We start from the raw sequence: 24,162 nt of genomic DNA, 5'->3' as shown, positions 1-24,162 counted from the left end.
ATGAAGAAGAGAGAAACATCCTATATAATAATCCTATATAATAAAAGGGTAATGGAGAAACTAAGATGGCGGCATAGATAAACACCGGGAAATAGTCGCCTCCCACAGCAATTGAAAATTATCCCAAAGGATGGAGCAAACATCGTCCAGAAAAACAGGAAGGCTGGCTGAGTGTAATTTCTACAACTAGAAGACAAGAAAAGCACGCTGAGAGCCAGAGGAACTGCGGAGGCGGCGGCTCGCGCGCGCGGAAAGGGGGTGGCACCTGAGGACGCGGCTGTCTTTTTGAATCACAAGCTCCCGACTGCTCTGATCTCCGGTTCTGGGAAGTCTCTGGGGACCCAGGACACATACGGGGAGAGGCTGCTCTCTCAGGCGGCAGCGGGCGAACTTGAGGGCGGATTTCCCTCAGAGGTGCTTGCAGCCATTACCGGGACACTGAGACGCGCGACTCCGGGCGTGGAGAATCAGCCATTGCTTCTTTCTCCGGCCTTTTGACTCCCTGAGACCCCGCCCCACCCAGGCTGCAGCAGAGGCTTTTGCATGTGAATGCCCCGGCCCTTTGCAACCTGATAATTACCTAACTGCAGCCGGGCCAGCCAGACCCGGAACTTTCAAGAGAAGGCCCAAGGCCCCGCAGCGGCGTGCATTGCTTCACAGCTGAGCCTCTTCGCGGCGGCTCCGGCTGTGTGGCCTCAGGCAGGGGCTGAATTAGCACCTCCTTAGATCCAGGAGCCACTGGACCCAGTGGTCAGAGGGGGACCATTCTCCCACTTCAGACACAGCTGCTTCCCACAGCCAATTGGCCTGGAGGTCAATTCCTCCCAGTGATCCTACATCAACCAAGGCACCAAGAGTGCACCAAGAGTGTCCACCCCAGGTAACTGGGGAGGCTGAGCTACTGGGCCCTACAGGACACCTGGCACGCAGGGACACTCTATCAACACAGGGAAGCAGCCAAAATGCGGAGACAGAGAAACAGGTCACAATTGTCAGAAACGGAGGAGGACAGACGACTGGATATAGAGTTCAAGGCCACGTTTATAAGGTTTGTCAAGAATTTTATGGAAACTGCCGATAAATTTAATGAATCCCTCAAGGAGTATAGTGAGACTATGGAGGACATGAAAAAGGACCAACTAGAAATTAAGCATACACTGACTGAAATAAAGAATATTTTACAGAGATCCAACAGCAGACAAGAGGATCCCAAGAATCAAGTCAAAGATTTGAAATACAAAGAAACAAAAAATACCCAACCGAAAAAGAAAAAAGAAAAGAGATTCAAAAAGTATGAAGATAGTGTAAGGAACCTCTGGGACAACTTCAAGCGTACCAACATCAGAATTATAGGGGTACCAGAAGGAGAGAGAGGGCAAGATATTGAAAACCTTTTTGAAGAAATAATGACAGAAAACTTCCCCCACCTGGTGAAAGAAATGGACCTACAAGTCCAAGAAGGGCAGAGAACCCCAAACAAAAGGAATCCAAAGAGGACCACACCAAGACACATCATAATTAAAATGCCAAGAGCAAAAGATAAGGAGAGAATCTTAAAAGCAGCAAGAGAAAGACAGTCAGTTACCTACAAGGGAGTACCCATCCGACTGTCAGCTGACTTCTCAACAGAAACCATGCAGGCCAGAAGAGAGTGGCAAGAAATATTCAAAGTGATGAATACCAAGAACCTACAACCAAGATTACTTTATCCAGCAAAGTTATCATTCAGAATTGAAGGTCAGATAAAGAGCTTCACAGATAAGGAAAAGCTAAAGGAGTTCATCACCACCAAACCAGCATTATATGAAATGCTGAAAGGTATTCTTTAAGAAGAGGAAGAAGAAAAAGGAACTCTTACCATTTGCCACAGCATTGATGGAACTGGAGAGCGGATAAATACCACAAGATCTCACTTATTTGTGGAATATAATGAACAACATAAACTGATGAACAAGAACTGATCCAGAGACGGAGAGGCTTTGATTGGACTGTCGGGCCTTGGAGGGGAGGTAGGGGAGGGTGGGGGCAAGGAGGAAGGATCAACCAAAGGACTTATATGCAAGCATATAGGACTAACCAATGGACACGGACAACGGGGGGGTGAGGGGATGAGCGGGGGCGGGGGGGGGGTAGAGGGTACACATATGTAATATCTTAATCAATAAAAAAAAAAAAAAGTTAAAAAAAAAAAAAGGGTAATATGCAAACTGACCCTAACAGCAGAATGACTGGGAATGACTGGTCACTATGACACACACTGACCACCAGGGGGCAGACGCTCAATGTAGGAGCTGCCCCCTGGTGGTCAGTGCACTCCCACAGGGGTAGCTCTGCTCAGCCACAAGCCAGGCTGACAGCAGCCAGCACAACGGCAGTGGTGGGAGCCTCTCCCACCTCCTCAGCAGAGCTAAGGATGTCCGACTGCAGCTTAGGCTTGCTCCCTGCTGGTAAGTGGACATCCCACGAAGGCTCCCGGGCTGCCAGAAGGATGTCTGACTGCCAGCTTAGGCCCGATCCCCTGGGGAGCGGGCCTAAGCCAGCAGGTGGTCATCCCCCGAGGGGTCTCAGACTGCGAGAGGGCACAGGCCGGGCTGAGGGACCTACCCCCCCCTCCCCCTGCCCCCATGCACAAATTTTTGTGCACCGGGCCTCTAGTCTTATATAATTTAGGACTAGAATGCTCATGTAAGTCAAGACCAGGAGCATATAAGTATTTTTCTGTAATCTATTTCAAGTCTAGCATATGTTGGTACTCAAGTCACAAAATTCTACAAAACTTTAGAGTTGGAAGATAAACAATGCCATTATCTAGTCTCGTTTACTTATTTTACCAATGTACAAACATGATGGCCAGATATGTTAAATGACTTGGTTGAGATCACAAAGCTGAGATTAGCTCAGACTATCCTAAAACAGTGGCCACTCCATTTTATTCCTTTTAAATATCATCTTCTTGATAATCAGGTATACTTCACTCAGCTTTACATTTCTCCACAATAATAACCACGAACTAACATACTATGTATTTTACTTACTTTGTTTATCTATCCACTCTACTCCCACTCACCCTAGAATGTAAGTTCCATGAGGGCAGGGAACTTTATTGGCTTTGTTCAGTATTATGTCTCTAGCATCTAAAACAGTACCTGGCATATAGCAGATACTTTATCAATACTTATTAGATAAAACAATTAAGAATATATACCTATTTTTCCTTTAGCACTGATGAGACAAAACACAAGCATTTGAGAACATAATCTTCATACTTATTCTTCCTCTAATGTAAATATTTCAAATAACGACTTTAACTATAACTTTTTCTTTATAGCTACATTTCCCAACCCACCTATTTTTGTGAACTATTTGAAAGAAAAGATTTCACACCAGTACCCAAAATGAATGCACTCATTTTCTATTACCTTATTAAGAAGTGGTTGTAATTTGGTTAGTGCTATTACTGTAGCTTCTATCAGAACTTGACTGTTGTAAGTATCCGGTCCTTTTAAGCAACTCTCAAGTGCCTTTTAGGGAAACAGAATTCTTTATTTTACTTTCATTAAAATAAAACATTAACTCTTAAACCGAATCTCAGAATCAGTTCAAGAACAATTTCTTATTTAATAAATGACAGATTATTCCCAATGCTATAGTGATCTAGGTAAGCTTAATGCACATTTGACTTTTATTTTTTAATATTTCTATATTATATTTTAATATTAAGAAATCAGGCATTATTATAATTACAAATTAAATAATTTTATATAAGACTGCAGTTTTACCATATAGTTAAAGTCTTTGAAAACTGATAAAATATTAAGAGTATCTTCTTAGCAAAAGAAACAATACTTATTTTCTTTTTAAGACATCTTTTTTTGGAGAAGGTTTCTTCATTTTAAAGAATTACAATGAAGAAAATAAAACTCATTGTTTAAAGATTCAATAAGCAACATACAACACATCTTATTAAATTCAAATTTAATGTCCTTTAGAAAAATGCAAGATTTGCTTTACAACTTGGGAACCACCAATACTGAGGAGGGGGGAGAGGTACCTTGCTGAGAATACGGATAATCTGCTTTATCTGTCCATGAGCCACTCGTTTGCTGATGCAGCCAAAGACAACAAGAGCCCTTGGTTGAAGGGATGGATTATACTGAAATGCAAATCTGCAATTAAAAAATCCGAAGAGCTAATGAAAACTTTCATTTTTATACACAATAAATAATTAAAATATTGATTATGAAGCATTAGCTATCTTTTGGAAAATACACACACTTTTACAACTTATATTTGAGACATACCTTTGAGCTAGTTCTGTCCACTGGTCCAGCCACTTGCATGTTGGAATATCTCTCATACATGCCTAAAAGAAAGGATACTCTGAATATATTTATGCACATAACTGTTTTTAGAAACAGATGTTTATTGTAATGTCATCAAGTAAATAATATGTTACCAATAAACATATTCCATAAAAGTGTTTTTATTTAAGTAGTAAGTGCAAAGCAAAAGAAACCATATTTCTTCTATAAAGAAATAGTACGAGTGGGTTAAAAAAGGGACCTAACTCAGTTCCTTATCATTTTGGGTTATATACCTCCATGATCTCCAGCAATGCCTCTGTGACTGTTTCCAAGGATGTCAAAGCAAAAGTCTCCCTCTCGTAGGAGCCAGGAGAGAATGACCTGTCCCGGTAACTGGAGCGGAAGGCGATGACAGCGGCAGACTTGACTTTGCTGATGCCAAACAGCAAGTAAAATTTGGGCAATGAGAACTCTGTCAAACTAAGTCTCAAAACTTGCTTGGTCTCTTCTGTAAAAGGAAAAATAAATAAGAAAAGACTTTAAAGATACTAAGTTTTAAATTTCAAATGCCATGCTTCATTTTGAATTTAGAAAATCTGAATATCATGTCAAAATTACATAACCATGCTCCCTAAACCAACCCTCTAGAAACATTATTTTAATTGTCATGGCTTTAGTGCCAGCAATGCAACACTGTCAATTGGTGCTGAGTCTTTAGCTTGTGTGACAGCTACAAGAGTCTACATGGCAAATAAGCAGAGAAAAATCTTTGCTATAGCTTGATATGGCATGGAATTAATTTAATCTTTGAATGAGCAGCGTACATTAAGAGTTTTGCATTAAGGCACCATAATAAACAATAAGATAGATAATCTATGTCAATCAGGTGGTGTAAAATGGAGACAGGAGCTGGTGAAACACAAATTACCATCCTGGAACTTACCACTAAAATGAAGCTGTGTACAGGTACATAGAGAGTGAATGATATTAATGACCAATCCATGTGTGGAAGCTCTAAGGGAGAGTGGCCCTGTGGCCACTAGGAAAGTAACCACGTGGAAGAGGTAGGGGAGATGAGCTGCTACATCCAGGGAGTTGTTGAAGGACAGCATCAGCATGTAGCGTGCTAGAATAGCAATATCGTCCCACATGAGATGTTGTTCTAAAGTAGGAGTTGGAGATAAGCATGTCTTATCAATTATTTTGCACATCCTTCCAATAACCTGTAAGGAAGCAGAATTTTAAAAACAGGGGCTAAACAAAGTTTTATCACTAAACACTTTCAGTTTAACTAGTTACAAACAAACAAAACATTCTGATGACAAAAAGAGATACATTATGCCATATGTATTACCAAAGGAAACGAAAAGTGATTACCTTGCTTGAAACCAATTTCACATTTCCAGAAGCCAGCGCTACAGCAGTATCTGCCATGACCTCAGCTTTTATTGATCCCAAGCCACCTGTCGCACTGGTTTTGATGAAACTGTCCAGTACAACATCAAGGAGATCTGTGATCTAGTGGAAGAGGGTAAAAATAATTTTTTAGCCATGCTACCATCTTAATTTTTAATTTAAAAATACTTCAAAGAGCAGACTGAACATGAAAATTCCCTTTTTATCAGAGCCCTCCAAAATATTAGGTTTTATATAGAGATCTGTCAGTAAGTGTACTTTATCATAAAATACCCAGAAAAGGATGAAGATATTCACTTCATTCCTTCAGAAATTAAGAAACTAGAATTCAAAAATTTTAAATCTCTCTATATTATTATTACTTGCAAAGCATCTCTGTTCTCTTCTGAGACAATGTATGATCAATATAAAATGTAATTATTTTAAAATACAGGAAGTGACATCAAGCACAGGGATGTTCTATAGGGCTACAGAACTGGTTCCAAGGTCACTTAAAATTACTCAGAGGATTCAGAGCATTGTTTGAGTAAGGGCATAGCTTCCCTAAGTGATTCCTTTGAAGAAATTACATGCATAATTCTTGACCGATAAGAAATAAAATGTTACATTATATTCTGTATTTTAATACTGGTGCTCTATGCTAGAACTATAAATAAAAGCAGTTGTCCCATCATCAAGAAACATTCACTGACACCAATGGTATGTAAGCTAATAGAGTATATCATAAAGCTCTATTTACTAACAGCAACATTTTTATAGTTAAATTGTATAGAATTATGCCATGGAGAAGAGTGCTAAAATAACTCGTTTTTCTTTGGCTCTGAGACATGCATTAGACATTTATAGTTTTGAACCAGAACAAGAAGTTAGTGGGTGTCTGTATGCTTTTTGATAGAAGGGACTGTTTTTTTTCTACAGCTATACCTAGAACAGTGCTTTGCATAAATTGGGTACCAAATATTTGCACAAAGAAGGTAGGTACCAGATAAATGTTTAAGCAAACTCAATACCTGCCCAAGGCTCCCCCATATTTTTGCTTGAATAGATGGGTACATCTGTTTCTCATTTATGGTCATTGTTATCAGCTTATCAAGAATAGCAGTGACTCTTTGTCGTTTGGCATCATCATTGTGCTTACAAAATCGAACAAGATTTGACAGCCATGGAGTCATGTATTCTAAACAAAGATGTTTCAATTCAATACCTGGGGGGAGAAATACGTTATTAGCATAGTTGGTCAATGAAAAGTAAATAAAAAATTATTTTAATTAATAATATTTTAAATTATTTTAAAATACAGGATTTGGGGGTATAGGGGTAAAAGGTAAAAGATAATGTACACTTATATGTACAACTCCTCTACAAAAACTTAAAACTTGTGAAAAGATGTAAAAATAGTACAAAAATTCCTTTATATACTTCATGTAAAATCCCCCACTTTTTTATTGTGGTAAATATATGCGACATAAAATTTACCATTTTTAAGTGTATACAGTTCAGGGTACACTTATGCAGTAAGTGCATTCACACTGTTATACAACCATCATCACCACCCATCTCCAGAATTTTTTCATCTTCCCAAACTGAAATTCTGTACTCATACATTTTTTATGGCTTCATATTATTCCATTACATGGAGATCCAACAATTTAATCAGTCCTTTATTGTTTGTACTTTCAAGTAAAATTTATAAAAATTTAAAATTTGACCTCATTTTTAACCCTCAAATCTCATAAAATTTTAACTGGATTGCCCTCAATTTGTAATAATCTGGGAAGAATTATTCATTCAGGAACACAGTATGCCTGTTCACTCAAATCTTTTCATATATTAATATTTCTCAATAAAGCTTTAACTTTTCTTGTTTTATCTTACACATTTTCTTTTTAGGGTTACATTCCTACATTCATTATTATAAAAAAAAAAATAGTGGCCTGATTTTGATGAATTGTCAAAGCTCTCAATTATCCAATGCAGAACAATCAAGAAATGTGTTTAAATGCAGAAAAACAGGTCTTATGCATTATGGAGAAAGAAAGGGGAAATGTCAGTAAGGGAGCTGTGAGAACAGCAACATTTATACTACTGCAGGATATGACGATCGACAGGCGTGAAGAGTAGGTGTGGAATCCATGAGACTTATTGAAGCCAAGTCAGGAGTTGACCCTGGACCTGAATTATATGCACTGCACTCTCCAGGAACTGTACATGAACAATAATTCATAATTCAAAGTCAAGCTGAAGAAAAGAGAAAATATTTCCCTAAATCAAGGAGACAATGTAGATGTTTTACTAATTTGGAATAATCTAAGTAGAGAAATGCTGAAGCTAATTAAACTGAAGCATGTTGAGAAAAATACTTTGTGAGTGGGTTCAGAGGCCTGTAAGGTATCAAAACTTTGCCACCTTGATTTACTGCCAAGATTTTAGTGGATCTGTCAGTGTGGTATGCCACAAGTCCTTTCAGAGTGCCTTCAGTTACAGAGTACCACAAGTGAAAAATTAAAAGAGGTAAAGAGGTAAAAACAAAATCAATTAGAGATTTCACTGGTAACTCCTGAAATGAAAGCGTTTTCTTTGAATTTTCTTAGAATTATTGTTAACACATTAAAGGAAATGATCATTACTTACTAGATTTGCTAAATCCAGAAATACACTCTTCCAAAAATTCTAAGGTGAGGTGTGGCTCATTGGCTGCTAGCGTCTTACTAATGGAGACAATAAAGAGGGTGTTGTTGGCAGGGATACATAAACCTGATGTCTCTAGTAACTGGCCCTCGATTTTTAAATTAAAGGTACAGGTTAAGGCACACAGAAGATTATAGGCAGCTGACCTAGGAGAAAACACAGATGAATTTGTTTAAAAATTTTTTTTTTTTTATAATTCCAAAGTTTTTTCATAACATACAACTTGTGATTTTATTACAAAGCATAATCAACTATTTTTTAAATTTATGATCAATTAGAGTTGTTATGATTCTAGAGTAAAATACCCCTTGATCACTCAGGGATTTTCTTTTTAAAGGAATAGTTTTTTAAAATTTATTTTTATTTTTTAAATTTTAAATCTTTATTGTTTAAAGTATTACATAGGTCCTCCTTTTTCCCCATTAACCTCTTCCAGCCTGTTCCCATACCTTCCACCCTAAGGCCCTCACCATCCCACTGTCTGTGTCCATGGGTTATGCACATATGCATACAAATTCACTGGTTGATCTCTTCCCACCCGCCCCTTCCCCTGCCTTCCCAAAGGGAAATTCTTGACATAACCAGAAGAGCACTCTGAGGCTCCTAAGACAAATGAGGATAAGGCCTTCCTAAAAGACATCTCACTGTGACGTAAAAGATGAGTGGTTTATGATTAACAGAAAGAAAGAGTAAGGCATACTGCATATTCAGTGAAGCTGAAACTCAAATTATGGTTCCTCCTCCTGCTAGATCCAATTATAATGCAGATCATAAGAAGGCAAATGAAATGGCCCCTCATTATATTAAAATGTTAAAATCTTTAATTGGCATCTACTGAATCTCTTCCTGGGTGTCCTACAAGCTATACTACAATTTTTTTTTTAACATAATCAAGTCCCCCTCTATTCTTCCATGAACCCCTTCCACATAACTATTAAAAATAAAAAACAAACAAAAAGCTTAATATATATATATCTATCCAGATTTCATTAGAACAAAAAATTCCTTTATAAATGTCTGAAAATAGATTTAAACAATTTAGGAGACAGCTCAAAAAACTCAGATTCATTTTTTATTTTTATTTTTCTCTCCTATAGAGCAAAAGAAATGGTTTGATTGCTCAGTAATTTTCAGGTTTTCCTTGCCTCTGAACTTCCATCATACTAATATATTTATGCAATAGACACAGAGGGAGGAAACGCCGCTGAAGTTTAAGTCTGCCAGAAGGAATTTTCTCTGGCATGACATGCTCCAGCAAAAAGCAGAAGCTGTCATCATGCTTTATTTCACAGAAGAATACAGTTTTACCAAGCAAATGATTTTTAGAAGATTGTTAGCATTCTTGGATGAGGAACTTTAAATTAGATATTAAAGGTTCCATTTTCCCCAAATGAGAATATTAAGATTACTGTTTCTAAGTTTATGTATCTCTTACTAACTCCTAGGAATTCTGAGTTATACCATTTTGACATTGACTACTCTGCATATTTCTTTTTCTTTTTTTAGCATATTTTTATTGATTTCAGAGAGGAAGGGAGAGGGAGAAAGAGATAGAAAAATCAATGATGAGAGAGAATCATTGATTGGCTGCCTCCTGCACGCCCCCTACTGGGGTCAAGCCTGCAACCTGGGCATGTGCCCCTGACCGGAATTGAACCCAGGGCCCTTCAATCCACAGGCCGACACTCTCTCCACTGAGCCAAACCGGCTAGGGCTACTCTCTGCATATTTCAACAACTATAAAGAACTGAGGTCCTGGCCCTGGCCAGGTAGCTCAGCTGATTACAGAGTCATCTGGATACGCCAAGGTTGCCGGTTTGATCCCTGGTCAGGGCACATACAAGAAACAACCAATGAATGCATAAATAAGTGGAACAAAAAAGTGATGTTTCTCTCTCTCTCCCTTCCTCTCTCTTTCTAAAGTAAAAGAAAAGAAACTGGGGTCCCTCAATGTGGGGGTAGGTATCAGACTTCTCTGAGAGAATAAGAGCAAAGAATACACAAAATCTTGTGCATAATTTCTGAGAGTTCACGAACCCCATGAGACCCACCCATGTAAAAAAATCTTGATATTTTTCCCCTTTTAAATAGAGAGATCTGGAATCCTAAAAGGTCCACTTATTAAACCTGGGCTATGTTATATCCTAGGGAAGATTTCCTGAAGCTAAGAATTTATATATGTAAAAACCTTGACAGTCTCAAGGTACTTTGGAGAAAAAATTATCCTAACATGAAATAGAGACCGGAAAAGAGGAAGAAGTACAAAGAGACACACAGGGGTGGAGGGATAGGAGGGTGGGGAAGTTGGGAGGAAATAATATATACTAAGCACAAAGTATTTGCTAGGGGCTATACTATACTATGTGACATACTATTAAATATTTGTAAGTATATAAGGATGACATTGTTATTTTAAAAATGAGGAAACAAGCCCTGGCCGGTTTGGCTCAGTGGATAAAGCTTCGGCCTGTGAACTGAAAGGTCCCTGGTTCGATTCCGGTCAAGGGCATATGCCCAGGTTGTGGGCTCGATCCCCTGTGGGGGACTTACAGGAGGCAGCAAATCCATGATTCTCTCTCATCATGGATGTTTCTCTCTCTCTCCCTCTCCCTCTTCCTTCCTCTCTAAAATCAATAAAAATATATTAAAAAAAAAAATAATAAAGAACCAGCATTTAAAAAAAAAATGAGGAAACAAGCTCAGGTTCAGTACTTTGCCTAAAGGCATACATAACTGATCTATATTTAAACCAAATCTACTGAGCCCTAGCTGATTTGGCTCAACGGATAGAGCCTATGGACTGAAGAGTCCTGAGTTTGATTCCGGTCAAGGGTACATGCCCACGTTGTGGGTTTGATCCCCAGTGTGGACCGTGCAGAAGGCAGCAGATTCTCTCTCATCACTGATGTTTCTCTCTCTCTCTCTCTCTCTCTCCCTTCCTTTCTGAAATCAATAAAAATATATTACAAAAATAAATAAACCAAATCTACTGACTACATAGACCATGCTCTTTCCTGATTTGTGTCCAGATTATTAAGCCTAAACAGAACCAATTATCTCTGCTCAGATGACATCTATATTTATCTCAAGATTTCTTTCAAGAATTTTGTTAAAGTCACATAGATGGAAAATATGCAACAATGTTATTGTTTGAGTTATGGAACATTAAACCTTCCTTAGCAAACAATGATAATCAAATTTAACTGCGAGGGACCTTAATAGTGATATACATTGAACACAGGAAAACTTAATTAGAAGACTCAGAGGAGGGAAACTTAATTTGGGAGTAGACTTAATAAAATACAAATTTCGGGGAAAACCCCCCAAAACTGCTATGTTGTCTGTTTCAGATGAAAGTTTCCTGGACAAAGAACATATATTGGTTTAGTGTGAATCACCCTATTTGAAATTCCACAGTTCATGTGAATATGCCACAGCTTGATGAGGTCATGCTGGTTAACCAACATAGCATACCTCCCAATTTACAGTATTAGGGTAGAGGCTGCTTTCACAGCTTACTAAGTGGTTCACTTTAAAAGCAATAAACCTTAAATAAAGTTGAAGTGCATTTTTTAAATAACTTACCGTAAACTAGGATCTGAACTGCCTAAATTAAGTAATGCGATATTGAGCAGCGTCCCAGGGACATCTTTTGGCCGAATCTTGGTGTGCTGGGGGATAGAATCTGGCTGCGACAGCTCCCAGCGTGTCCGGATGTGAATGATAGACTGGACAATGGCATCACACTCCTGGTGCATGAAGGTGAGTGGTGTGCCCTGGTTTGCAATGGTTAAGGTGAACTGGTTCTCATCCACTAGGCAGATTTCTTCAATTTCCGAAGCATAATAGATATCATTGAGAAAGACTGACTGCCCCAGGACTTTTGTTCGCTCTGCTGAGGTTACCTGAACAGCAGTAGAACCAACCTGGAAAGTGGTGGTGAGAGGGTGGAGTGAAGAAGAATTAAATTCCATTATGTTGAATTGTAAGAGGCCCCAAACCAACCAACCAACCAAAATATTATGTTTGCCATATAAGAAAGAGTTACCACCATTACATATGCAAACAATTATTGTAATAAATGCTCTCAAAGAGACTAAAAACATCAGAAAAAATTAATTTGTTTTTAAAAAGAGGTCAAGAATTCTATGGACAACTACTGATTTTATCCTGAAAGTTCTTGTTTCTCATTCTGCAAAAAGCATGCCATAATCAGAATTCTCACTAGATAATTTCCACACATTTGTGCCATCTGACTAATATAGAGCAAATTGCCTTCTCTACAGTACTCTACTATCTCCAACCTAACCTAGAACTAAGTGTACACATCTTGTACCATCCACAGGACTCCATGAAGATAGAAAGCTTAGTTCTCTCTCTGGACTTACTTTACATTTGTTACAGTACCACAGGGGCACTTAGGAAGGCCAGCGTACAGTCTGGTTAGTCAAGAAAGGCAGCGAAGCTAACAGAGTGGCACTTACTTTGATAGAAACCTTGGTGTCTTTGTGAGCCAGCCTGAGCGCGTTGTGGAACACCTTCAGGTCCTCTTCCAATGCCAAGGTGGCAGCGGGTAGCTTCTGCTGTTCGTGCTCTATGTGCTCAGCCAGTTTCCCGGGACAGTCTATGAAAATGAGCCTTTTGCTGCCTTTGAGGCCAGTCAGCAGCCGCTCGTGATACTTGGTGTACTCCCTGACCCAGGAGTTACAGTTATAGATATAAACTGCAGAGACATTGTCATAAGCAAAGCCAGGAAAAACAACAAACCACTTGGAGAGAAAGTCCGTTTTAAAGCGATTGCTAGGCCCAGTATGGGTAAGGTCCACTACAATTTCATATGGCTTTGCATAATATGGCTTTAAAGTCAGCAAGACATGGTATATTAGCAAATCACCGTTGATTTGACCAGTTTTGAACCTAAAAAAGATGACAAAAAAAAGGACACAGATTGTTAACAGAGTTCTGAATAGATACATAGATGCTACTAATCTATTTTATTACTTTATTTTCTGATTAGCTTTCTAGAGAAAACTAACAATAATACAAAAATTATACAAAGTCTGGATCCTTTTATTTAATCCTAACCCAAGGATATGTTTGGATATGTTTTTATTGATTATCAAGAGAGAGGGTGAAAGGGAGGGAACGGGAGGGAGGGATAAAGGGTGAGAGGGAGAGAGAGAGAATATTAATGTGAGAGAGAAACATCGACTGGTTGCCTCCTGTATATGCCCCAACCAGGGATCAAAGCCACAACCTAGATGCATGGGATGATGCTCCAACCATCTGAACCACCTGGCCAGGGCTGGATCCTTTTTCTAAATCAGTTGTTCTTTAGACATTGAGAAGTAATGCTGAAGTAAAACAGAAGGGACAAATCTCCAATTTGAAAACTTTGAGCTATGACAGTAACAACAAACTTGTCCATCACAGTCAATCAAGGAAGAAGGCAGTGGACACTGGTAAGTTGCCTCCAGGCCCACCAAACTTCCCAGGTGAACAGTCTGGGTGGGAATGACCCACTTGGAGCCCTAGAGAGAACTGAATAGCTTTGTGAATTCATTTATCCTATCTTGACCAGAGAGAATGTTTCAGTAGTGATCAAATGACTCAAATTAGGACAACCAGAGCCAAAGAGGCCCAATTAAGACACTGCAGTTTAAACTCTTGGAAATTTAGACTTATAAACAAGGGGACACAGAGCCCTGGGAGTTGTTAGCTCATATCTTGAGATCTGAAGAAAAGCATGACTAAAAACTGAAGATACGGAGCAGAGAAATAAAGAAACTGGGGCCCTAGCATTTCATTGGAGTCCTAGATAAAGCCTCTCCTGGGATCAAATTTATCCCTGGACTATTCAGTTGTATGAACCAATAAGTTCCATTTTTTTTTATATTAAGCCAGCCATATTAGTCATATGTTGCTTATACTAAAAATAATGCTAAACAATGTGTGTAGCCAAGGTCAGGACCAACAGAAAGCCCTGAAGAACACAGTACTAGAATTTCAATCAAAATAACCTATATGAACTTTGGCCCAATGTTCCATACTTGATGACTCTGGCAGTACTCCTACAACCTAGGCCAGGGGTGGGCAAACTTTTTCACTCGAGGGCCACAATGGGTTCTTAAACTGGACCGGAGGGCCGGAACAAAAGCATGGATGGAGTGTTTGTGTGAACTAATATAAATTCAAAGTAAACATCATTACATAAAAGGGTACGGTCTTTTCTTTTTTTGAGTTTTATTCATTTCAAACGGGCCAGATCCGGCCCGTGGGCCGTAGTTTGCCCACGGCTGACCTAGGCTAAGATGAGTATCCTCACCTCAGAAGCTTTTAATCTTGTTGGAAGTAAGATAAAAATGGGACAAGTTATATGATTTTGAAGTAAAAGAGACCAGCTGTTGTCTCTCAGTGGTTGAGCATCAATCTATGAACCAGGAGGTCACAGTTCGATTCCTGGTCAGGGCACATGCCAGGGTTTCGGGCTCAATCCCCAGTAGGGGCCGTGCAGGAGGCAGCTGATCAATATAATTCTCTCTCATCAATGATGTTTCCAACTCTCTCCCTCTCCCTTCCTCTCTGAAATCAATAAAAATATATTTCAAAAATAAAAAAACATTTCAAGATCAAAGAAAAAGTATGAGGTAGTATATAATCACATCAAAGGAACTACAGAGAAAAATAGTGCTATTAAGTTCAGAAGAGGGAGGGATCAATACAAACTGGGTAGTCCGTGAAAGCTACTTAGAAGACACACCAGCTGACGTGGATAGGAGGAACTTCAAACTCAACGAGAGGAGGGACTGGCAGACCTCATGGAGAGAGGCAAAGAGGAAAGAGATAGGTCACTAGGAGTGTTGAGGTCAACAGTCAGCTAGTTTAGCTAGAATGGAGGATTCACACAGAGAAGTTCTAAGAGATAAAGCTGGAAAAATACATAATAGCTAAATTGTGAAGGGACCAAAACTGTTCACCTAAGGGGCTTAGGTTTTCTCCTAAGAGCTCAGTATTCCTCAGAGTGTCACACCAGCATGAGAATCAGCTGTGGTGCCTGATAAAAATGCAGGTTCCTGGTCCAAGCCCAGACCTACTAGTACATATAAATCTATGACATGGGGCCTGGCAGTTTTCATTGTTTTTAAAAAAACCCTCTCATCTAATGGTTATTTGCATGAACATTTCTGAAACATTGCTATAGGTGTTAAGGAGTTATTCAACTATGATTTTTAAAGAAAGGGGTGATATGATCAAAGGAAGTAATATACATATAAAGGCGTCAGGGCTAGTAAAAAAGATATAGTACTCTAGACATGGCCTAATAAGGATTTAAAATACAGTCATGCACCACTTAACAATATAGGGAAACGTTCAATTTCATCGTTGTACAAATGCATCAGAGTGCATTTACACAAACCTAGATGGTATGGCCTAATATTGTAATTGTATGAGCTATATTTTTATATGACTGGCAGTGCTGTAGGTCTGTTTACACCAGCATCACCACAAACACGTGAGCAATGTGTTGTGCTATGATGTTACCATGGCTACTAGTGGCAATAGAAATTTATCAGCTCCATTATGTATTTTTATGGGATCACCATTGTACATGTGGCCTGTCATTATGTGGCTCAAAACTGTACTATGGTGATCATAAAAAAGAAACTGATCTAAGAATATAAAGGAAAAATCAACATTGTCTTAGGTCAGATCAGGGCTATAAGAAAGGACTTGAATTAAAAGGACTTGCTATAAAACAAGTCTCTGAGATTACAAAGAATGTTGCTATCATGAACAAAAACAGAGAGATCATGAGGGGCAGCCACTTATGGGAGAAAAATGAGGTGATGAAAGGACATTCAAGGGGGAAGGAGAGAGAAAGAAGGGGGGAGCAGAGAGAGAAAGGGAGACAGAGACAGAGGCTGTGTGTGTGTATGTGTGTGTGTGTGTATACACACTAAACCACACAAAAGCATGTTCTGTCCTATATAATCTAAATTTACTATGTACTTTCTCAAATCGTTGCAGTTCCATAATTTGAGATGTGGGTTATGTATATCACTGTTTCTACTATTTGACCAATACCTCAGGTCTCCAAACTCATTTATCAAATCAATCTGTGCAGACAAATAAAATTTTTAGAGGTGATTTTAATGCTGCAGGGAAAATGCCATTTCATCTTCTTTTGAATGATACTAATATGTCACCCAAAAGCATATAAAGCAGGCATATATAATGAGCATAAGGTCAAAAGACAGTAAGAGAAAAACCCTCCCTGCCCCGGAGGCGGGATTTGTTCCACAAAGCCTCCTGTCATGCCAGTGGCCAACTAGACAAGTTAGAGATTCGGGTGTTTTTTTCCCCTGTGACATGTGCTCTAGTTGCGGAGAAAAGGAAATGTGTCATCATCTGTGGTTTGGTTCGAAAAGTGGAGAGCTAGCTGTACATGCCCTTTTTTGCTGCAGATTTACTTGAACATTCCTATTTCTCCAAGTCTGTTCTGCTTTATATTACTGCAAGCTGTGCTTAAAGACAAGAAAAGAAGTGGCTTGTTAAAATAAGGTTATAATCAGATTTTGACCAACCATTTTGCAAGGTAGGTAATATATATGGCTTTTCTTATGCCTTTTACTTATAACTTTGTACAGATTCGTGTTTGAGGAAGTGCTTCAAATAGTACCTACGACTCTTACTAACAAAGTAGAATCAAAAGTGATGGAAAATGTATGCTTTTTTTCTGTCCTGTTAGGTAAAACTTGTTAGAAATGAGAAAGATTTATTATCAATATAGAGTTTTAAATTAGAACTAGGAAGGATCTGAGTTTAAATTCTACAGTCAATTAGAAAGTTTGGTTATGAAAAAAAGTTTAAAAAATAAATTTATTATTATTAATGCTTAGGCATTAAATATGTTATTGAAAATGACCAGAGATTAAAAACACACACAGACACTTTTGATAACATAACCTGGCCTCATTGGTTTAAATTAGGGATACAGAGACAGTCCTCTATTCTTGGGAACTTGTAAGGATAAGAGAAAGTCTCATTTTGTTAACAGTTTGTTTATTTGGGGATGACAGCACATCTGGCTGAAGACAATCAACAGCGGGCCCATTGTCCATCCCGTGGTAAGCATTGTTAAATGTGTGCGAATGCTAGGGTGCGTACTACACTGTTAACAAACTAATGTGACAATAACAACCCACTTTAGATTATTTTACCATCTATGCAGATGGCCAGTCTAGTATAAAAGGATGGAAATTGCTTGCTAACCCAATTTAAAGTATTCCTCTGTGAAAGAATCATAAAGAAGGCAAAGATTTATGCCATTCAACTTAAAAATGGAAGCTGAACACTATTACGTAGAAGTCAATGCACCTTATCTTTCACTGTTTACTAAAGGTCAAAATCCAAAAAGTAATCTTAATTCTAGAGCACATAATAAAAGTTTTTTTCCTCCCTACTATTAATAGGTGATATTATTTCATAGGTTAATTTCCAGTTAGTATCATTTATTATAAGCTACTTCTTATACACTATTTCTTATAAAACTGTGAAACTGACTAGCAGTAGCACCTATGTTGCTTGGGAGTTGGGTCAGAAATGAAGAATTTCAGATCCCTCCTAGATCAACGGAATCAAAGCTGCATTAAAAAAGGAGAATAATCTAGTTTTTTTTTCTAGTTCCCTTAAATGATTACTAACAATAAAAAATCTATAAAAGTAGCTCCAACAAATTGGAATATTATTATAAAAGGGATAGTTCAATAATGGTGGTAAGTCTTTCTGGCTTACCAGTCCCTGAACAGATATACCAGTTCTATTTAAATCACCAATTCTATGGTGGATAATGAGAATTAGAACAGTCTTATCCCCTTTTTGTACTGGCTTCCAGGGAGCTCAGAGCCAAAACTGAAATGCAACCTTTTTATTTATATGTTGAGATGCTTACCATCTGCCTTGACTTCCCACTTCAGTCTAAAATCCCATGATCCTGAGGCTCTACTTCTATTTTACTGTATACTTTATTTCAAAAATTATGTCAAAATATTCACAGGAAAAAATGCTAGGCATAAATAATATAAAAAAGTCAGTAACTTTTGTTAAACCTTTGAGATTATTCAGAAGAGTTCTGCCTCTTTTTCTTTGTAATGCCAGATTTTCAGGCTGAGAAAACAGGCATGCTGCCTTTGGCCTTTGCTTTCGGAAAGCCACAGTCAGTCAGGGGATACAGAGGTGAAAAGAGAGAACCATCGCCATAAAATTGCTTTCACAAATCCTGGGGATATATTTCTAAGTACCAGCTTTATTCTAAGCTTCAAGATAAATACCCAAGAAGGAAAAATTAAAAAATACCCACCCTGAATTCCTATTTGAAGTCCATTTTCTTTTGGTTGGTACCACATTTCCCCTTTCCTGACCAGGAAAAAAAAAGCTACTTTCATGCATGAAGCAAAATGCCTAAAGCCACATTTCTCCTTTACTATAAAGACTGATGACACATATGTTAGAAGGTGGGGAGTTTCTGCAAAAAAGGATCCTTAAATGGGGGAGGAATCAAAAAAAGCAGAAGTATATGACTCAAAGCTGAAGTCTAGCATGCTTAAGAGGGAGGACACAATATAAAACCATGGCATTCACTTAAAAGAATAACAGAAATTAAAATTGTTTCTTTATGTATAGCCTAATAGAAAAAAAAATGGTTAAGAAGGAATTGCAAATGTCAGGCATGAGCTTGCAGCTTACTTGTAACATATCAGCTGTCTTATCTTTTAATACAATTACCAAAATCAGAAACCGTTAACTCTTTTACAAATTCTCAAATTATATTTCTATCCCCAACAGGTTACTGGCATTATCACGGACATGAAACACACAGGTCATTACCTGCATCTTGCCTTTCTGATGACAACAGTTTTTTCTTTGTCTTCTGGAACAAGAACAAACTATACCCATCTGGGGGCTAACAACACTACTGTCTGGGATCCAGATATTCAAAATAAGACAGGCAGAAACCAAAACGAAAACAGTAACACAAACTCTGCAACTCAAGTAGATAAAAGGAGCAATTCTACAAACATGCCTGAAATAGCAGCATCGCCTCACATCACATCTTTCACCCCTAAATCTGAACTGGAGCTTTATACACCTTCGGTTGCTAGGAACAGCGCTCCGACATTACAGAGCATCGAAAACACAAGCAAAAGTCACAGTGAAATTTTCAAAAAAGAAGCCTGTGAGGAAAACAACAACAAAATGGCTATGCTAGTTTGCTTAATTATAATTGCAGTGCTTTTTCTTATCTGCACCCTTCTATTTCTATCCACAGTGATTCTGGCAAACAAACTCTCATATCTCAAGCGATCAAAACAAGTAGGCAAGCGCCAGCCTCGAAGCAATGGCGATTTTCTGGCAAGCAGCGGTCTATGGCCTGCTGAATCAGACACTTGGAACAGAGCAAAACAGCTCACAGGGCCCAACCTAATGATGCAATCTGCTGGAGTGCTCACAGCTACAAGGGAAAAAAAAGATGAAGAAGGAACTGGAAAACTCACTAACTAACAGATGCTTTAGTGAAGAAAAATGCAAAGTAGCAATGGGAAACGTTAGGAAGTAAAAATGAAGTCAGTTTGATATTTAATGTCAACATGTTGGTCTGATGATCTAAAATTTTACACGGCAGGCCTTGCAATTTAGAATTAAGCAGGTGAGAAAGGGAGACGTATGCCTGCTTACTTAATTACTTAAACGGTGTACTTTTGTCCTGACACTGAATATTTTAAAAAGCAAATAATAAAACAACCAAAAATGTAAGGAAGATTTTAAAGACAAATTGAAAAAACTGACTAATAGAAATAGAAATTGACAATTAAATATTTCTTGTTCAGCAATAGTAGTTAGATGATCTTGGAAAATAAGTAAACTTTTGAATAGTTTTACTGTGTCCTTAGAGGCAAATATATGCTTCAACATCTAACAGAATTCAAATTTCTAACTGTATAGTTTAATGGTACCTTCCTTTGCTGAATGTGACAAAAAATCCATACCAGCTCTTAAATCAACACAGCTAATTTTATGCTAGATGTTTTCATCTTTATATATGCAAACATAAGAAAATGTTTTTCTACTATAAATATTTAATTAGAACTTTTAATTTTGTATAATAAATTAAGACTTTGTTAGAATAAAACTGACTACGTATATTTGCATTCACTTTACTATCTGAGAGAACACACATAAGAACACACATAAAGCACAATTGAAACAGATGAGATTATGGCCACAACAGAAGACTACCTGTAAATGTAAAGCATATCTTACTGTTTAAGTGTAACATACCTCTATTGTATAAATATTGCTCTTTGGATTATTTGTAGCAAATATCCAAAAGTTGATTTTTCAACTTCAAGGATGCCAAGTGGCCTAATAAATGACCAATTTCATTTTTTTACTATCAATGGGATATGAGCAAAGAAAAGGTGTGTGTGTGTGTGTGTGTGTGTGTGTGAGAGAGAGAGAGAGAGAGAGAGAGAGAGAGAGAGAGAGAGAGAGAGAGAGAGAATTTGGCAATAGGCTACTTTAGGTAAATATTTAGCCTTTAAAAAAGTATACTTTTATTTATTTTTTTAGAGAGAGAGGAAGGGAAGGGAGAGAGAGAAACACCAATCAGTTTTCTCCTGTACACACCTCGACCAGGGACCAAACCCAAAATGGACATCTAACCTGACTGGGAATTAAACTGGCAACCTTTTGGTGCACAAGACGACGCTCAACCAATTGAGCCACACTGGCCAGGGCATGTTTAATATTTTAAGAAACTACCTTCAAGTAAAATAATGACTTACATTTAAGTAAAGACTTTAATCTTCAATTAAACATATTACAAAAAGTTGGTCTGAGAGACTTCCCAACTATTTACTGAACTTGACATGGCATATTAATTAAATGCCAGGCCACATTTTAAAAATCACATTCCTTATTGATCATTTATTTTGGACAAATATGCTAGCCATTTAGGAAAATATTTTATATATTTTGTATAACCACAATCTTACTCTCCCTTCTAGGTTGACGATTCTTATCCTGGTTGTGTATCAGAATCACCTGGAGTTTAAAAAACTCACCAATGCCTTATTCCTACCCTCTCCTTCTGATTCAATTGGAATGGGGTGAGCTACAGGCATTCGTAATTTTTGCATAACTCCCTAGATAATACTGCTCTTGGTTAAATTCACTTCTTACAAGTTCTATGGTGCCAACGATCTAGGTTACATCTTAAAATGAAAGGGGAAAATAGAGCATTGATTTTATCATCAATGTATTACCATTTGTCATAAAGTTCATTCCCTAAATAACAAATCATATCTATATTATTCCAGATGAATCTAAATGTCAACAAAGTCCAAAGGAAAGCAGAGAATACTCATGCCAAGCATGGTGACAGGAAGGAGGCTGAATTTTGAGGGGTAAAAGGAACCAGATTGAAATGAAACTAGGCAGAGCTCTGGTTTTGTACAAATTAAAAATTTGAGATTATGTACTGGAATACATACTGATACCACAAAGCACTCCTTGAATCAAGTATCATATATAAATGCTTGTAAAGAAATCAACCGAAGGACTTGTATGCATGCATATAAGCATAACCAATGGACATAAGACACTGGGGGGTAGGGGAGGCCAGGGGATTGTCAAGGGCAGGGAACAAAAAAAAAGGACACATATGTAATACCCTTTGTAATACATTAATAAAACAATAAAAAAAAATACTTGTAGGAAATTAAAATAATTTACTGTCTTTTTAAAAATAAGAAATTAGCTAGGCAACCAATATTCAATATACAGGTCAAACATTTTCTCACAATACAAGAAAGCTTCTACTACAGGATTAAAATTCATTATTCCTACCTTGGCTATTAAACTTGTATCCTCAGAATGATACCATCCAATGATAGCTTATGAACAAACAGAACTAGTTCTTTCCAAACTTGGCAATGTTTAAAAGTGAGAAGTTAAGATATGTTTTGAGTTCAAATGTTAAAAGTTATTTCTGAACAAAGACACTTTTGTTTTCTATCCCTGGGTATTATGATCCACTCACTTAATTTAGGGATTTTAAAATAGTGAATCAAAAATTTATAGCCTTTTTATTATATTCTTTTCTGTAGTAGGACCCCTCAAACATTTTTCTGTACAAAGTAGTAAGTTCTTTGCAGTTGAGAACTGGGTCGTAATAATCTGTGTTCCTCTGCAGTGACCAGGGGAAAGCAGGGCATGGTTTAACACTTACCGTTTTTTTTTCTACTGTAACACGTGCTATGGTAGGCACTTTACATTTATTTAATCCCATAATAAATTAGAAATTATGATCTCCATTTTTCAGATGAGGAAACAGGGTAGAAGGTGACCTGGCCAAAGAAATTTTTATTGAGACTGACTCCCACTTTTTTCAATATACTTTGCTCAGCTAACTTATTTAAAAAGTGATTCTGAATTTATTTTTCCATGTGAGAAGTACCTACTTTGTAGATAATCAAAGAGTTGTGGACTTGAACTCAAATATCATTTAACTGCTCTAACTGGTTTTGCTCCGTGGTTAGAGCATTGGCCCTGGAACCGAAGGGTCATGGGTTTGATTCCTGGTCAAGGGCAGGTACTTGGGTTGCAGGTTTGCTCCCGGGCCCTGGTCAGGGTGCCTGCAGGAAGCAACCAATCGATGTGTCTCTCTCATATTGATGTTTTTCTCTCTCTCTGTCCCCCCTCCATTCCACTCTCTCTAAAAAATCTCTCCAAAAAATAATTTCGGGTGAGGATTAAAAAAAATCATTTGGTAAAGTATTTGGTCAAAAAAACCGAATTAGGGAGAAGGTAATAGGTGGCATAGGTAAACACCGGAAATTGCTGCCTCCGAATGGAAATTCTACAACTAGAAGGAAAGAGAAAAGCACACTGAGACTCAGAGGAGGTGCGGAAGTAAAGTGCAGAGGTACGGAGGTGCATGCAGCAAGGGCTGGCAACTGAGGATGCGGCTGTCTTTTTGAATCGGGAGGGGGTCACAAGCCCCCGACTGCTCTGAACTCCAGTTCCGGGAAGTCTCTGGGGACCCAGACTCATATGGGGAGAAACTGGACTGTCTGGCAGCAGGCAGAACTCAGAACTCGAGGGCGGCTTTCTCTCAGAGGTGCTTGCTGTGATTACCGGGACACTGAGACTCGGGGCCCCTTAGGGCAGGGCTGAGGATCAGCCATAGCTGCTTGCTCCGCCCTTTGATTCCCTGAGACCCCGCCCCCCCAGGCTGCGGCAGAGGCTTTTGCATATGAATGCCTTGGCCCTTTGCAATCTGAAAATTCCCTAACAAACTGCAGCTGGGCCAGACAGACCCAGAACTTCCAAGAAAAGGCCCAAGGCCCCACAAAAGCTTGCATTGCTTCACAGCTGGGCCTCATCTGGGCACCTCCAAACCCCAAACAAGGTAGGGGAATCTGCAGATCTCTTCGTAGCTCCTGCTGGGTAGCCTCAGGAAGAGGCTAAATTAGCACCTCCTTAGATCAAAGAGCCAGTGTACCTAGTGGTCAGAGTGGGACCATCCAGATTACAACTCCTCAGATCCATAAGGGACACACTCAGGGGGTAGACTCAGTGAGCACCAAAGCCCCACTGAAGCAAGTCTTGCCCCATAAGGGTGTCTTCAGCACAGAAGTTCTCCCACTGTAGATAGAGATGATTCTCACAGCCAACTGGCCTGGAGGCCAAT

At 38.4% G+C, this 24,162-nt stretch overlaps 2 protein-coding genes across 5 annotated transcripts in view; one reads left to right on the top strand and one right to left on the bottom strand.

Annotated features, from left to right (window-relative positions):
• NF1 (neurofibromin 1) overlaps positions 1–24,162 on the bottom strand; it is a 238,183-nt gene that overhangs the window by 29,687 nt on the left and 184,334 nt on the right. For both annotated transcript variants that reach the window (XM_081109596.1, XM_081109597.1), the window contains 10 exons: positions 12,893–13,325; positions 11,994–12,334; positions 8,352–8,554; positions 6,731–6,924; positions 5,682–5,822; positions 5,248–5,527; positions 4,598–4,812; positions 4,302–4,363; positions 4,052–4,166; positions 3,420–3,521 (listed from right to left, as the gene is read on the bottom strand). In XM_081109596.1, the coding sequence (XP_080965722.1) occupies positions 3,420–3,521; positions 4,052–4,166; positions 4,302–4,363; positions 4,598–4,812; positions 5,248–5,527; positions 5,682–5,822; positions 6,731–6,924; positions 8,352–8,554; positions 11,994–12,334; positions 12,893–13,325 (2,086 nt within the window). The remainder of the gene's footprint in view (positions 1–3,419; positions 3,522–4,051; positions 4,167–4,301; positions 4,364–4,597; positions 4,813–5,247; positions 5,528–5,681; positions 5,823–6,730; positions 6,925–8,351; positions 8,555–11,993; positions 12,335–12,892; positions 13,326–24,162) is intronic.
• EVI2A (ecotropic viral integration site 2A) lies at positions 16,792–20,858 on the top strand. 3 transcript variants are annotated; one of them, XR_013996968.1, is made up of 3 exons: positions 16,792–17,004; positions 17,489–17,536; positions 19,254–20,189. XR_013996968.1 is itself a non-coding variant. In XM_081109600.1 (2 exons), the coding sequence occupies exon 2, from the start codon at positions 19,275–19,277 to the stop codon at positions 19,968–19,970; it is 696 nt and encodes a 231-aa protein (XP_080965726.1). In that variant the 5' UTR covers positions 16,792–17,004; positions 19,254–19,274; the 3' UTR covers positions 19,971–20,858. The 3 variants fall into 3 exon arrangements, 1 of the variants encoding a protein (XP_080965726.1); XR_013996969.1 differs by having other exon boundaries at positions 16,794–17,004; positions 17,467–17,536; XM_081109600.1 differs by lacking the exon at positions 17,489–17,536 and having other exon boundaries at positions 19,254–20,858.

This window comes from Myotis nattereri (genome assembly GCF_964212035.1).
Source record: "Myotis nattereri genome assembly, chromosome: 16".
In the NCBI taxonomy this organism is placed as follows: domain Eukaryota; kingdom Metazoa; phylum Chordata; class Mammalia; order Chiroptera; family Vespertilionidae; genus Myotis; species Myotis nattereri.
The sequence above is the reverse complement of the archived record's forward strand: the minus strand, read 5'-3'. Positions and strand labels throughout refer to the sequence as shown.